The 15,098-nt window shown below is 44.1% G+C and overlaps 1 protein-coding gene across 1 annotated transcript; it reads left to right on the top strand.

Moving 5' to 3' along the window:
- Nucleotides 1-13,061: 13,061 nt before the first annotated feature.
- Nucleotides 13,062-13,820, top strand: LOC139367365 (circumsporozoite protein-like). The gene has a single exon (XM_071105565.1). It carries the CDS (start codon nucleotides 13,062-13,064, stop codon nucleotides 13,818-13,820), a length of 759 nt encoding a protein of 252 aa, XP_070961666.1.
- Nucleotides 13,821-15,098: the final 1,278 nt, after the last annotated feature.

Genomic DNA, 15,098 nt, shown 5'->3' with positions numbered 1-15,098 from the left:
TTGCATTAGCAACATCTGTATTATGCTAGCTATCACATCCATTAACCCTATATTAACCAAATTAGCATTCCACTACGCACTGCAAAGCAATGCCACAACGTTTGAGTGGTGGAGGAGGGGGTGTGGATTGCAGGGGGGGGGGGGGATGTGTGAAACGTTTTGTTGCTTAGCAATAAAAGATAATGTTTTGCTAAGTGTGCTTGTAAGTGTGTGTGTGTGTGCCTCTGTGTGTGTGTTGCTACTGCTTCCACTACACAGTACTAGAGAAAAGAACACCCATTAACAAACCTCACATACAGGCTTTTAAATATGTGGCCGACTCTCTATAGGGGTTGAAACTCACATTTAAGCCACTCTGTTTCCGAAAAAAAAAAAAAAGCCTTTTACATGATTGCCCCTTAATGTTCCAGTTGCATTTTAACAGATTCTCCTTTGACAAACGGAATGTTGTTTAACAACGATTTTCCCTCTTCTCCCTCTCCTTCCTTCAAAGACCTTATTTTAACCGTAGGACTTGACGATTGTACAGAGGCCATATGTTTCAGTCCACCAGACATACACAGAATCAAACAGTGATAACATCACAAATATGTACCATGTACAATATATCAGCCTTTATGTCGGCCTTCACATAGGCCTTCACATAGGTCTTCACATAGGAGTTCACATCTGTATCCGACAATATGGATTGAAAACAAGATAAATCAGTCGATTAATAGAAAATATTCTAATCTATCGTATTAAATCATCAGCAAAATAATCGGGTGTGTGCAAGGTGTGAGCTAGCAAGAGGTTGAAAGTGAAAATATTTACAAAATATCTCCAGAATTACTGCAAAGCAGTGTTTTTTTTCAACATTATTTTCTGCGCCAGGGGTGTTATAAAATTGTTATTTTCAGATAAAATTTTAATTGTATTTTGTCGTCAACAACTAGTGAATAGTCATCAAATGTGAAATGAATGGACAGTCTATAGAACATGTATGGCTGTGGACCCAGAACTACCCAGTAAAACATATTTTACCATATTCTGTTAAATGTACAGCTTTTAGAAATACCTTTGTATTTCATGATATCTGACCTCTTTTGTGTACATTATATTTTTAATTTTGTGTGGACTACATTACAGGTTTGTGACGTGATAGATTCTCCAGAGCAGAGCAGAGCCTACCTTCTGCAGTAGCTGGGAACCAGAGTACTTGGCTGAGATGGACTTGATCTCTCCTCCGAACGCTGAGGCCCACAACTTCACCCTGTACGGAGAACACAGACAGGAGAGCACACTGGTCAGGAATGGACGCGCACACCTGCACACACACACACGCGCGCACACACGCACACACACACACAGCTACAGTGTATTTAAGCTACTGTGAATCAGCTTGCACTTCATGGTCTTTGGTGTTTACAGGCCAGGTCACTTTGTGCAGGCACTGCAGATTCTTTATAAACATACACTTTGTGACAAATGTATTTGTGAAATGCTCAACACAACAAGATAAATGTTGATTGATCAATACTAACTTGTCTGAAGGTACTATAAATAATAAAACCACAGAATGTTTGTTATCAATCCAAGGGGCAGCGGGTAGTCTGATGGGTAAGAGCGTTGGGCCAGTAATCGAATGGTCAAATCCCTGAGTCAACTAGGTGACAAATCTGTCAATGTACCCTTGAGCAAGGCACCTAACCCTAATTGCTCCTTTAAGTTGCTCTGGATAAAAGCTTCTACTAAATGTAGACAGAGGAAAGCACCAGGTGAGAACACGTCTGAGGTGAACAGTATGTTCTGGTCTTGCATGACAATAGGCTTATTGCACACTTGACAGCATCAAGCACAAGGTATGTAGTCTAGTTTTTGTAAGAATTAAAAAAGCAGGTGGTATCACTAACAAAAACTGTATTTTTAGGTTCTAAAAAACGTTTAAATTCATTAATAGCTTGTCACTGTATAATACAATTGAATTTATAACATATTGACATATTGTAAACTAAAAATACTAATATATATATTTTGAGTGCAGAGTGCGACTTCCACTGGAGTCGCATATCATCTGAATCCCTATCTGGACCAGACCGACCCCCGCGAAGTGCCTCAGTCAGTAGCCCACCGTAAGCCTACCAAATAAACTTTGTTGCTGAGGTTGGAAATACACAGCTATGAAAGATATTCACCCATTATTACACATAATAACAATACAATTTGATCAACTAAAAATAAAAAAGTATTTTATAGGCTGCTATTTGTATTGTGAAAGTGACCGTTATTGACAGCTTTGTGACAGTTTGACATTTATTTCAGTAGGATACTCACACGGAGAGAGGGATGCTGCCTTGGTGCGACCCGACCACACCGACAACCCTCGTGCCAAGACATATCCACACTAGGAGCAGACACACACTCCACACACGAGAACACATCGAGTTCAGATCCCCCGGCATCTTCACACTCCTCCCTCAGTGCCCACTAGGAGTTGGGGCTTTCAGCTACGTCTCTGTCTGCGTCTCCCGGAGAGCCAAGTAGCAAAAATCTTTAAATAACCCAAATTACTGATCCAATCAATGGTTTAATAAATCATGGTAAATGTTTTAATTCAGTGTGTCCATTCTCTCCGATGTGATAACGCGGACACGGCGCGACAGTGTTTTTGTCGGAGTCGGTCTTTTCTGGGTTTGCTGCTGTGTGATGTCCTGAGCGCAGCGATTTCTCTCCTGCCGACTGAACAGGCAGTAACGGCTCTGCTGCGCGATTGAGCTCGAGTCGACTCCCGCTGTAAGCAAAGTCTGTTAAACCGCCTCGGTGACCTACTGCAACCGCGAGCTGCCCTTCCGCAGCCAGAGAGTGGAGTGGGGAGTAGAGAGAAACAATAAAAGATTACGGAGAGGGAAGAGACTGAAGGGGACCATAAAATGATGCGGGAGGAGGACGCCTATTGAATGATGTGCCGAGGCTCTTCTCTTCGAGGATACTGAGGAGGATGCTGTTTCTTCGAGGATACTGAGGGGAATGTTGTTATTGCTGTGGTTCCCGAATGACAACATATACTATATATACAAAAGCATGTGGACACCCCTTCAAATGAGTGGATTCCGCTATTTCAGCCACACCCGTTGCTGACAGGTGTATAAAATCGAGCACACAGCCATTCAATCTCCATAGACAAACATTGGCAGCAGAATGGCCAGACTGAAGAGCTCAGTGACTTTCAACCTGGCACTGTCATAGGATGCCACCTTTCCAACAAGTAATTTTGTCAATTGTCTACCCTGCTATAGCTGCGCCTTCAACTGTAACTGCTGTTATTGTGAAGTGGAAACTTATAGGAGCAACAACGGCTCAGCCACAAAATGGTAAGCCACACAAGCTCACAGAACGGGACCACCGAGTGCTGAAGCGCTTTGCGTGTAAAAAATTGTCTGTCCTCGGTTGCAACACTCACTACCAAGTGTTGCCTCTGGAGCTGTCGGCAACACAAGAGCTGTCGGGAACATCATGAAATGGGTTTCCATGGCCGAGCCATAAGATCACCGTGCACAATAGCAAGCGTCGGGTAGGGTGGTATAAAGATCACTCACATTTGTATTTGTATTTATTATGGATCCCCATTTGCTGCTTCCAAGGCAGCAGCTACTCTTCCTGGGGTTTATTATGGATCCCCATTTGCTGCTTCCAAGGCAGCAGCTACTCTTCCTGGGGTTCGGCAAAAAAGTAAGGCAGTTATACAATTTTAAAAACATTACAATACGCCATTGGACTCTAGAGCAGTGAAAATGCGTTCTCTGGAGTGATGAATCACGCATCACCATCTGGCAGTCTGTTGGACGAATCTGGGTTTGGCGGATGCCAGGAGAACGCTAGAGTACCTGCCCGAATGCATTGTGCCAACTGTACAATTTGGTGGAGGAGGAATAATGGTCTGAGGCTGTTTTTCATGGTTCGGACAAGGCAGTGAAGGGAAATCTTAACACTACAGCATAGAGTGACATTCTAGACGATCCTGTGCTTCCAACTTTGTGGCAACAGTTTGGGGAAAGCCATTTCCTATTTGAGTATGACAATGCCCCCTTGCACAAAGCGAGGTCCAAACAGAAATGGTTTGTCGAGATTGGTGTGGAAGAACTTAACTGGTCTGCACAGAGCCCTGACCTCAACCCCATCGAACACCTTAGGGATGAATTGATATCCGACTGTGAGCCAGGCCTAATTTCCCAAGATCAGTGCTAGACCTCACTAATGCTGTTGTGGCTGAATGGCAGCAAGTCCCCGCAGCAATGTTCCAACATCTAGTGGAAAGCCTTCCCAGAAGAGTGGAGGTTGTTATAGCAGCAATGTGGGGACCAACTCCATATTAATGCCCATGATTTTGGAATGAGATGTTAGATGAGCAGGTGTCCACATACTTTTTGTCATGTAGTGCACTTCTCTCTCTGACCTCTCTCTCCTCTCACTCTCTCTCGCTCTCGCTCTCCCCCTCTCTCTCTCTCTCTCTCTCTCTCTCTGAGTGTTCTCAATTATACAGGGCTATAATAGCTCCTCTTCAGCTTTCATGTCAGATCAAGTCAGCTCTGTGGGCCAGGTTCACTGAGGCAGGAACTAGTACAAAAGTGCTGAAGAAAGCCAGGAGGGAGAGAGAGAGAGAGAGAGAGAGAGAAAGCAAGAGAGCGAGAGAGAGAGAGAGAGAGAGAGAGAGAGAGATGGCAGAGGGGCATGGATAGACACACAGCTTTCCTGACAAGAGAGAGAGAGTCTGTCAGGTTCTTTCCGGTCTAGAAACTGGACGATTAAATGCACGTTGCTGGAAATATGTCCATTTGGAAGCGCAGATTTTTGTCAAATACAGGCTACTGTAGTCTCTCTCATGCCGGACACGAGTGAAAGGGAGAGGGCACAGCGCATGCGAACCGAATCCGCTGACAGATCAAGTTTCACACACAGCCAGAGGAAACATCACCACATGGATCTCAAATCCAGAGGCTCAATTTGGTGCCTGGCAGCCATCACATCTCAAACCTGAAGGACTGGGCTCACTCAGTGGCGTACTGCAGTTTCACGGTGCCCTGCAAGATCTGCAAAAGCCTTTTTAAAGCTAACTTCCTGCAATTCTACACTTACTGCCATCGGGCAGAGAGAAGATTTTGCAGTTTCATAGCTAATCTCATGCTATTCTACACATTATGCCATGAGGCTGAGAGAAAATGTTGAGATCCATAGAGATCCAGTGGACTTTCTCCGAGGCCTATTTGAGCTCTGTTGATTATGCAGTAAACATATAGAGTCTATACTCTGAGTGTCCTCTCATCACCAGCCTCTTGCCATGTAGCCTACTGCACAGTTACAGTCAATGTGGTCTCAGAGCATTTTGTATTATTCTGTATGTAAATCCAACACAATCAATTTAGTCTGATATGTTATGTTTCATATGTGTTAATTTGTGGATGTTCATCATCCATTGCGCATGATATGTTACAAATTACAATTCATATGATATGTTACAAATTACAATTCGTATGAAATGTTACAAATTACAATTCATATGATATGTTACAAATTACAATTTATATGATATGTTACAAATTACAATAACATGCAATATGTTCCAAATTTGCAAAAAGTATGATATGTTACTAACATGCTAATTAGTTGCATAGCGGCAAAACATTTGTAAGTAGTTGCAAAGTTGCTAATTAGCTAAAATACTGAAGATGTCCACGATGAAATTTGAACACGCAACCTTTGGGTTGCTAAATGTTCGCCTTATACACCTACCCATACACCTCGACCAACCACCCTATTTTCATTTTTGCCTTAAGTGACGTTCTATCTTATGTAACCATATCAATCTCATCACATCATACTACACTGAACAAAAATATGAACGCAACCTGCAACAACTTCAAAGATTTTACTGAGTTACAGTTCATATAAGGAAATCAGTCTATTTGAATAAATTCATTAGGCTCTAATCTATGGATTTTCTGTTGGTCACAGATACCTTAATAAACCGTAGGGGCATGGATCTGAAAACTAGTCAGTATCTGGTGTGACCACCATTTGCATCATGCAGCACAACACATCTCCTTCACATAGAGTTGATCAGGCTGTTGATTGTGGCCTGTGGAATGTTGTCAAAACTACTCTTCAATGGCTGTGCGAAGTTGCTGGAAATGCCTGTCCATACCATAACCCCACCGCCACCATGAGGCGCTCTGTTCACAACGTACAGTTGAAACTGGGATTCATCCGTGAAGAGCACACTTCTCCAGCATGCCAGTGGCCATTGAAGGTGAGCATTTTCCCACTGAGGTCAGTTACAATGCCAAACTACAGTGAAGATGACGAGCACGCAGATGAGCATCCCTGAGATAATTTCTGACTGTTTGTGCAGAAATTCTTTGGTTGTGAAACCCACAGTTGCATCAGCTGTCCAGGTGACTGGTCTCAGACGATCCCGCAGGTGACAAATCCGGATGTGAGAAATACGTTTTTTTGTGCTTTTCAAATATTTCTGGGATCTTTTATTTCATCTCATGAAACATGGGAACATGTTGCTTTATATTTTTGTTCAGTATAATTTCAGTGACCCGGATTTACGTTTACTATGTCACGTCTAGTCTATGAGACCAGCCTGTTACAGTAGCACTGGTCATTGGACAGATAACTTCTCTAGAGGGTCCTGTATAGGCCCATGAGGCGGGCAGACATTGCTCCGGCTAATGTGGGCATGCTGGGTGTGTACAGAGGAGGAAATACACAGCTGTAGAAAATCAATAAGGACAGAGCGGATGCGTGGAGCAATTATTAATGTTCTGCTTGTGTTGGAATTCCTCAGAAAAGCAATGCATAGGGAATAGGATCAGAGGTAACGAACACCGGAAATATATATTGGGTGGAAAAGCATCCCTAGGCATCTCTGAGACATTTTTCCAGACCTCATAACAACTACATCTTTACTGACCCTAATGTTAGGCTACAAATTCAATATAGGCCTATAATAATTGATACAAATGCTCCAATCATATAATCATTTGAAATCATGTGTCCTAATGAATATAACATGCATAGGCCTGATCTGATTTAGCATCCCTAAAACATTGTAATTGGACATGCACACTACCAATGCACATGGTAGCATATGCTATGTCAATGTTCAGTCCAATCAATACGCCAAATACCAAAAGGCTACTTAACACACTGAACACAAATATAAACGCAACATGCAACAATTCCAAAGATTTGACTGACTTACGGGTCACATAAGAAAACCAAATCAATTGAAATCAAATTAATTAGGCCCTAATCTATGGATTTTAGATGACTGGGAATACAGATATGCATTGGTTGGCCATAGATACCTTTAAAAAAAGTAATGGCGTGGATCAGAAAACCAGTCAGTATCTGGTGTGACCGTAATTTGCCTCATGCAACGCGACACATCTCCTTCGTATAGAGCTGATCAGGCTGTTGATAGTGGCCTGTAGAATGTTGTCCCACTCCTCTTCAATGGCTAAGTGAAGTTGCTGGATATTGGCTGTTACTGGAACACTGTCGTACATGTTGATCCAGAGCATTCCAAACATGCTCAATGGGTGACATGTCTGGTGGGTATACTCGCCTTGGAAAAACGGGTACATTTTCAGCCAAATTGTGTACGGATCCTTGCGACATGTAGCCGTGCATCATCATGCTGAAACATGAGGTGATGGCGGCGGATGAATGGCACAACAATGGGCCTCAGGATCTCGTCACGGTAGCTCTGTGCATTCAGATGCATTTGTGTTCATTGTCCGTTGCTTATGCCTGCCCATACCAGAAATGCTCACTAACAGGGATGTAAACACATATGCGCACAACATTTGAGAGAAATAAGCTTTTTGTGCATAAGGAACATTTCTGGGATCTTTTATTTCAGCTCATGAAACATGGGAGCAACACTTTACATGTTGTGTTATATTTCTATTCAGTATAAAACGCACCTCTAGCCATCAAACACACGTTTTGAATCGATGTTATTTCCACGTCATTTCAATGAAATTACCTTGAACCAACGTGGAAAATACAGTCTCTACAGTGTGAAATATTTCACGAGTCCCGGTGTTAAGACCTTGGAGTTATTAAAACAAAGCAACAAAAAGTATTTCTATCTCTCTCTCTGTTCTTATCTCGCGGCAGAGAGGGCGTGCGGCGTGGAGAATGGATTGTCAAGTCAACCAAGTCAGAGCAGCAATTCCCATCTCCCCCAGGTAACGCAGTCACACACGAAAGTGCATTTCAGACAGCGATTTACCTCCTTCCTGGATATAAAATAAATAAATAAAATAAATCACTAGCAGTTGTTTTTTAACTAAGGGTGAATTTCTTGTTTTTCTGGTAAATCTCAACTGAGTATTTTTTTAGAGTGCCTTTACTCTGGGGTACAGGCTAGTATGTAGTTGCTAACCTAGCCAAAAGTTCCTGATAGCACTCCAGCATAGGTGGGATTGCAAATGTCGGTTGGGTCTTTTTTTGCCCATTTATTAGCAGCAAAGATAAAACATAAAGAATGCAATGCAGGCAAATGTAGTTACCATAGGCGCCTATCATAATTCCAAGGTGTAAATCTTGAGCACATTAAGAACTGTATCAAAGATGATCTATTATATTGACAAGATAGTCGAGTGACCGCTCTAACAATGGAAATACATGTCCTCAAACACGGAAGGCAGGCGGGTGGAGGCGATATCACGTGGGACCATTCTAGCCAATGAGAAGGCTGATACGTGTGCGCACAGCAACTCCGATATAACGTTTTTTTTTTTAAGTTGCAAAAACGCCTTGTGCGTCCACTTATATTAGTGCATTCGTGACAACCTAGCCATTATGACAATTCAATTCGATCAAATAAGCCTCACGGACCAATTAACAATTCAATTTTTTTGTTGACCAAATTCGACATTGACCTCCATACAAAAATTCCTCACTTTGTGGTCTTATTTTTGTGGACAGATTTTGGGCACCATAAACCATCTTGCTTCGCCTCTTCCTATCTGACTGTATTCTCTCCATACCTGTGCATTCCCACTTCCTGGTCACCTGTGTGCCTATATACTGTACGTGTGATCAGTGACCCATGACCCAACAAATAGTTCCTTCTAGTGTCAAATTTAATTGGAATATACCTGTATGGACAGTGCATTCAGAAAGAATTCAGACCCGTTGACTTTTTCTAAATTTTGTTATGTTACAGCCCTATTTGAAAATTGATTAAAATAGTTTTTTTCCCCTCATTAATCTACACACAATATCCCATAATGACAAATCAAAAACAGGTTATTCAAAATGTTTGCAAATGCATTATTTTTTTTTTTTACATAAAGTTTGGACACACCTACTCATACAAGGGTTTTTCTTTATTGTTATTATGTTCTACATTGTAGAATAATAGTGAAGACATCAAAACTATGAAATAACACATATGGAATCATGTAGTAAACAAAAAAGTGTTAATCAAAAAAAAAACGTTCTGCATTGTCTTGGCTGTGTGCTTAGGATCGATATCCTGTTGGAAGGTGAACCTTCGCCCCAGTCTGAAGTCCTGAGTGCTTTGGAGAAGGTTTTCATCAAGGATCTCTCTGTACTTTGCTCTGTTCATCTTTCCCTCGATTCTGACTAGTCTCCCATTCCTGCCGCTGAAAAATATCCCGACAGCATGATGCTGCCACCACCATGCTTCCCCGTAGGGATGGTGCTTTGTTTCCTCCAGACGCAACGCTTGCCATTCAGGCCAAAGAGTTCAATCTTGGTTTCATCAGACCAGAGAATCTTGTTTCTCATGGTCTGAGACTCCTTAAGGTGCCTTTTGGCAAACTCCAAACTCATTTGCTTTTTACTGAGGAGTGGCTTCTGTCTGGCACCTTTACCATAAAGGCCTGATTGGTGGAGTGCTACAGAGATGGTTGTTCTTCTGGAAGGTTCTCCCATCTCCACAGAGGAACTCTTGAGCTTTGTCAATGACCATTGTGTTCTTGGTCACCTCCCTGACCAAGGCCCTTCTCCCCCGATTGCTCAGTTTGGCCAGCCGGCCATCTCTAGGAAGAGTGTTGGTGGTTCCTAATTTCTTCCATTTAAGAATAATGGAGGCCTCTGTGTTCTTGGGGACCTTCAATGCTGACATCTTGTAGAGTCCATGCCCTGACGAATTGAGGCTGTTCTGTGGGCAACTCAATATTTGGAAGGTGTTCTTAATGTTTGATATACTCAGTGTAGTTTGTAGTGGTGTTCAGCTCCTTGTTGCTATTGGAGTATAGAGCAACTATATTGGGTCTCTAAACAGTGACCCTGAGGTTCCAGCTCAAGAGCACTACGTCCTGTGCTATAAAATTACAGACCTCTTGGCAGATGCCATAGTTATAAGGGGTGGATAGAGCCAAAGGGGAGCTACACTTTCTCTGAAAGGTTTAATTTCATCCCTCAGGCTTGTTTTCTCTTTCAATGGTCTCTGTTCCAAAGGTCAACATGTGCACCGCCTCCTGTATCTTCCCTCTACATGGATAAAAAAGGTCCCTAGGTTGGATAATAATAATCTGGAGTGATCTAAACCTGTGATAGTTGTTAAGCTGCCGACAGCAGATCTAGGATCAGATTACCTGATGACCAACTTCACCGTGGCCTTACATTGGGCCATGAAGAACTGTAATGAAACATATAGGAGGTATTTGGAGCAAATCCATGCCACCTACTTTTCCCTCGACCTCAGTGTACTGTACTGTATGTACTCTGAAACATATTGACCAAGAGGAGAATAGAGAGGATAGATAAGAGAAGATAGTGATAGAGAATGGTGAGAGATGGCTGAGAGAACAGGTGATCAAGATAATGGATAGAGAGGAAGGTGGGAAGGATAGAGTGAGATGTGGGGAAGAAAGCGACATAGAGAGGTTGATATAGAATAATGGAAGATGAGAGAGGGTGAGAATGAGAGTGAGTTGGAGAAGATGGTGGTAGACTAGGGGTGGAGAATGGAGGGATAGAGATGGAGAAAAGAGAAAGGAGAGAGATGAAGGGAAAGGGGAGGGAGGGGGAATAGAGGGGGTTAGTAGTGCTGTCAAGACCTGTCACAGACCCCCACTCTGAAGGAGTAGAATTAACCATGGATCACGTCAGAAGGGAAATACCATCATCAAAGGGATTAGCATATCCTATTTTCTCTCTCTTTCTCTCTCTCTCTTCTTGTCGTCCTCCTTCTCTGTCTTCTCTTCACTCTCGCTCTTTTCTCACTTGCAATTTCTCTCTACCTCACCCTCTCTGTTCCCACCTCTCTCTCTCTCTCTCTCTCTCTCTCTCTCTCTCTCTCTCTCTCTCTCTCTCTCTCTCTCTCTCTCTCTCATATGAACAGTTTCTTTCAGCAGATGGAGACAGTGAGTGCTCCTCTCCTCAGTGTCTGGCCAGGCTGTAATTGCAGTGAACCTGACATCTTCCAACAAAGACCTTCTGAATCAGTCTGTGACATTTCACTTAATGGAGAGTTACCGTGACATAGCTGTAGTCTAGGTAGAACTGGGACAGGACAGGGATACTCTGGAGGCATGGCAATAGTTTAAAGTGATTATCTTTCCTTCACCTGAATCTGCAACATATCCTATGTGATGACTTGCCAAACGAAAATATTACCCCTGAGTGGCCAAACTCACAGGACATGACCTGACCAATACTGCAAAACGACCATGTGTTGTTGCTATGACTGCACCACTACCATGTTATGTTGCTATGAATGCACCACTACCATGTGTTGTTGCTATGACTGCACCACTACCATGTGTTGTTGCTATGACTGCACCACTACCATGTGTTGTTGCTATGACTGCACCACTACCATGTGTTGTTGCTATGACTGCACCACTACCATGTGTTGTTGCTATGACTGCACCACTACCATGTTATGTTGCTATGAATGCACCACTACCATGTGTTGTTGCTATGACTGCACCACTACCATGTGTTGTTGCTATGACTGCACCACTACCATGTGTTGTTGCTATGACTGCACCCCTTACCATGTGTTGTTGCTATGACTGCACCACTACCATGTGTTGTTGCTATGACTGCACCACTACCATGTTATGTTGCTATGAATGCACCACTACCATGTGTTGTTGCTATGACTGCACCACTACCATGTGTTGTTGCTATGACTGCACCACTACTATGTGTTGTTGCTATGACTGTACCACGGCCGAACAGTATTATAACCACGGTCAGGTAGTCACATGATAAAGCTATATCATGACCATGGCCAAAATATATGGGACCACATTGCAAGCATGATGTTTCTCAACTTAATCCTCCCTACAACCTTCCCCGGTCTGACCACAGGGCAACCAGCTGCATGGTCTACACCACCTCGTTAGTGCCAAGGTCATCACTGATTACATTATAGGGACGTTATTGAGTGGTGAGTAGGACAATGTTCATTTGTGTGGGTGGGCAGGGGTTCGGTTATTTATGGGTGTGGGTGGGCAGGGGTACGGTTATTTATGGGTGTGGGTGGGCAGGGGTACGGTTATTTGTGTGTGTGGGTGGGCAGGGGTACGGTTATTTGTGTGTGTGGGTGGGCAGGGGTACGGTTTTTTATTTGTGAGGGTGGGCAGGGGTACGAATATTTGCGCAAGTGTGTGTGTGTGTGTGATCATCTTTATGTTTAGTGTGTGTGTTGGTGTGTGGTAGAAATTGTGGGACAATTTTAAGTCACATTCTTTGAGGTTTCTTTGCTGATCTGTGTTTTCTTTCTAGTAGGAGCTGGGAGCAGGCATCTTAGGCTTAGTTTACGTGGCAGCCCAATTCTGATATTTTGCCCAATGTTTGGCAAAAGATCTGATCTGATTGGTCAAAAGACCAGAATGGGATTCCTGTGTAAACACAGCCTTCGTGTGTCTGGGATGCCTATGATCCAAATGAACAATGACAGGACCATTCCATAGTACACTGGAAGCCCAAACCTTTCCATAAATAATTCCTCCTTCCCAGTCTTCCAACTCACCTGGCTCCAGAAATACCTCCCTTAATTTAATTAATGATGAGATTTCAAGATGACAACTTTTATCTGCAGAGCTACTCAACCAGTAGTGGAAAAGAGCAGCTCTCAGCCTGTAGGGGAACAGAGGAGTCCTCAGCCTGTAGGGGAAAAGAGCAGCTCTCAGCCTGTAGGGGAACAGAGGAGTCCTCAGCCTGTAGGGGAACAGAGCAGCCCTCAGCCTGTAGGGGAACAGAGCAGCCCTCAGCCTGTAGGGGAACAGAGCAGCCCTCAGCCTGTAGGGGAACATAGCAGCCCTCAGCCTGTAGGGGAACAGAGCAGCCCTCAGCCTGTAGGGGAACAGAGCAGCCCTCAGCCTGTAGGGGAACAGAGCAGCCCTCAGCCTGTAGGGGAACAGAGCAGCCCTCAGCCTGTAGGGGAACAGAGCAGCTCTCAGCCTGTAGGGGAACAGAGCAGCTCTCAGCCTGTAGGGGAACAGAGCAGCTCTCAGCCTGTAGGGGAACAGAGCAGCTCTCAGCCTATAGGGGAACAGAGCAGCTCTCAGCCTGTAGGGGAACAGGGCAGCCCTCAGCCTGTAGGGGAACAGAGCAGCCCTCAGCCTGTAGGGGAACAGAGCAGCCCTCAGCCTGTAGGGGAACAGAGCAGCCCTCAGCCTGTAGGGGAACAGAGCAGCCCTCAGCCTGTAGGGGAACAGAGCAGCCCTCATCCTGTAGGGGAACAGAGCAGCCCTCAGCCTGTAGGGCACATATGTCAGAGTCAAGGCCCGCGGGCCACATCCGGCCCGCAAGAAGGTTTTTTACGGCCCCTGGGATGATCTTGATTTATTATTAGAACCGGCCCGCAGCAAGCCGGCAGCCCGCAGATCTTTTACACGCACCAATACTACATTTCCCACAATGCAAAGGTGACGCACCGAGCAGTAGGCTGCTTCATTTCAATATTTATTGGCACAGCAGTCGTCAGCATCACAGTAAAATTAACTTTCAGATACCCATCAAAAATGGCAAAACGGAAGGTGGATACTGAGAACCGGGGGTTTCAAACAAGGTGGGAGTCGGAGTATATGTTCACGAAGGTAGCTGGAAAACCTGTGTGTCTTCTGTGTGGAGAAAGTGTGGCGGTACTGAAAGAGTATAATCTGAGACGACATTATGAAACGAAACACGCGGACACACACGCGGACGCAACTGTCAAGGCCAGTTTTATTTTGGCAGAAGAGATCGCTAAATCAGCCCGGCCATTTACGGAGGGGGATTTCATCAAAAACTGCATGATTAAAGTTTGTGACGAAGTTTGCCCAGAAAAAAGGCAACTCTTTTTAAATGTGAGTCTGAGCAGAAACACCATTGCCGAGAGAGTAGACCAGTTGTCCATCAATCTAAAAGAGCAGCTTGTGAAAAAGGGAAAAGATTTTATTGCATATTCCTTGGCTGTGGATGAGAGCACCGACATTTCTGACATTGCCCAGTTGTCAATTTTCATCCGCGGAGTGGACTCCAACCTAAGCGTGACAGAGGAGTTTTTGGCTTTACGTCCTATGCATGGCACAACTACGGGGCATGATTTGTATGAAGAGGTGTCAAGATGTGTAAATGAGATGGAGCTGCCTTGGGAAAAACTCGTGGGTTTGACAACCGACGGAGCACCTGCGATGTGTGGACACAGGAGCGGACTGGTGGCGAAGATACGGGAAAAGATGCAAGAGGAAAACGCGACAGGTGAGCTGACAGCTTATCATTGTATCATACACCAGGAAGCGTTGTGCGGTAAAGCCTTGAAAATGGAGCATGTAATGAGCATCATCACGCGCACAGTTAACTTTATCAGAGCCAAAGGTTTGAATCACCGCCAGTTCAAGGCATTTCTGACGGAGTTAGAAACGGAGCATGGTGATTTGCCTTATCACACAGAGGTGCGATGGCTAAGCCAGGGAAAGGTGCTTCAAAGATGTTTCGAGCTTCGTGAGGAGATTTGTCTGTTCTTGGACAGCAAAGGGAAAGACACAACACAACTCCGAGACGAAATGTTTCTGTGTGAAATGGCTTTTCTGTGTGACATTACGAGTCATCTGAATGCAATAAACTTGCAGCTG

The sequence above is a fragment of the Oncorhynchus clarkii genome, chromosome 16, assembly GCF_045791955.1.
Source record: "Oncorhynchus clarkii lewisi isolate Uvic-CL-2024 chromosome 16, UVic_Ocla_1.0, whole genome shotgun sequence".
Taxonomy (NCBI): Eukaryota; Metazoa; Chordata; class Actinopteri; order Salmoniformes; family Salmonidae; genus Oncorhynchus; species Oncorhynchus clarkii.
The sequence above is the reverse complement of the archived record's forward strand: the minus strand, read 5'-3'. Positions and strand labels throughout refer to the sequence as shown.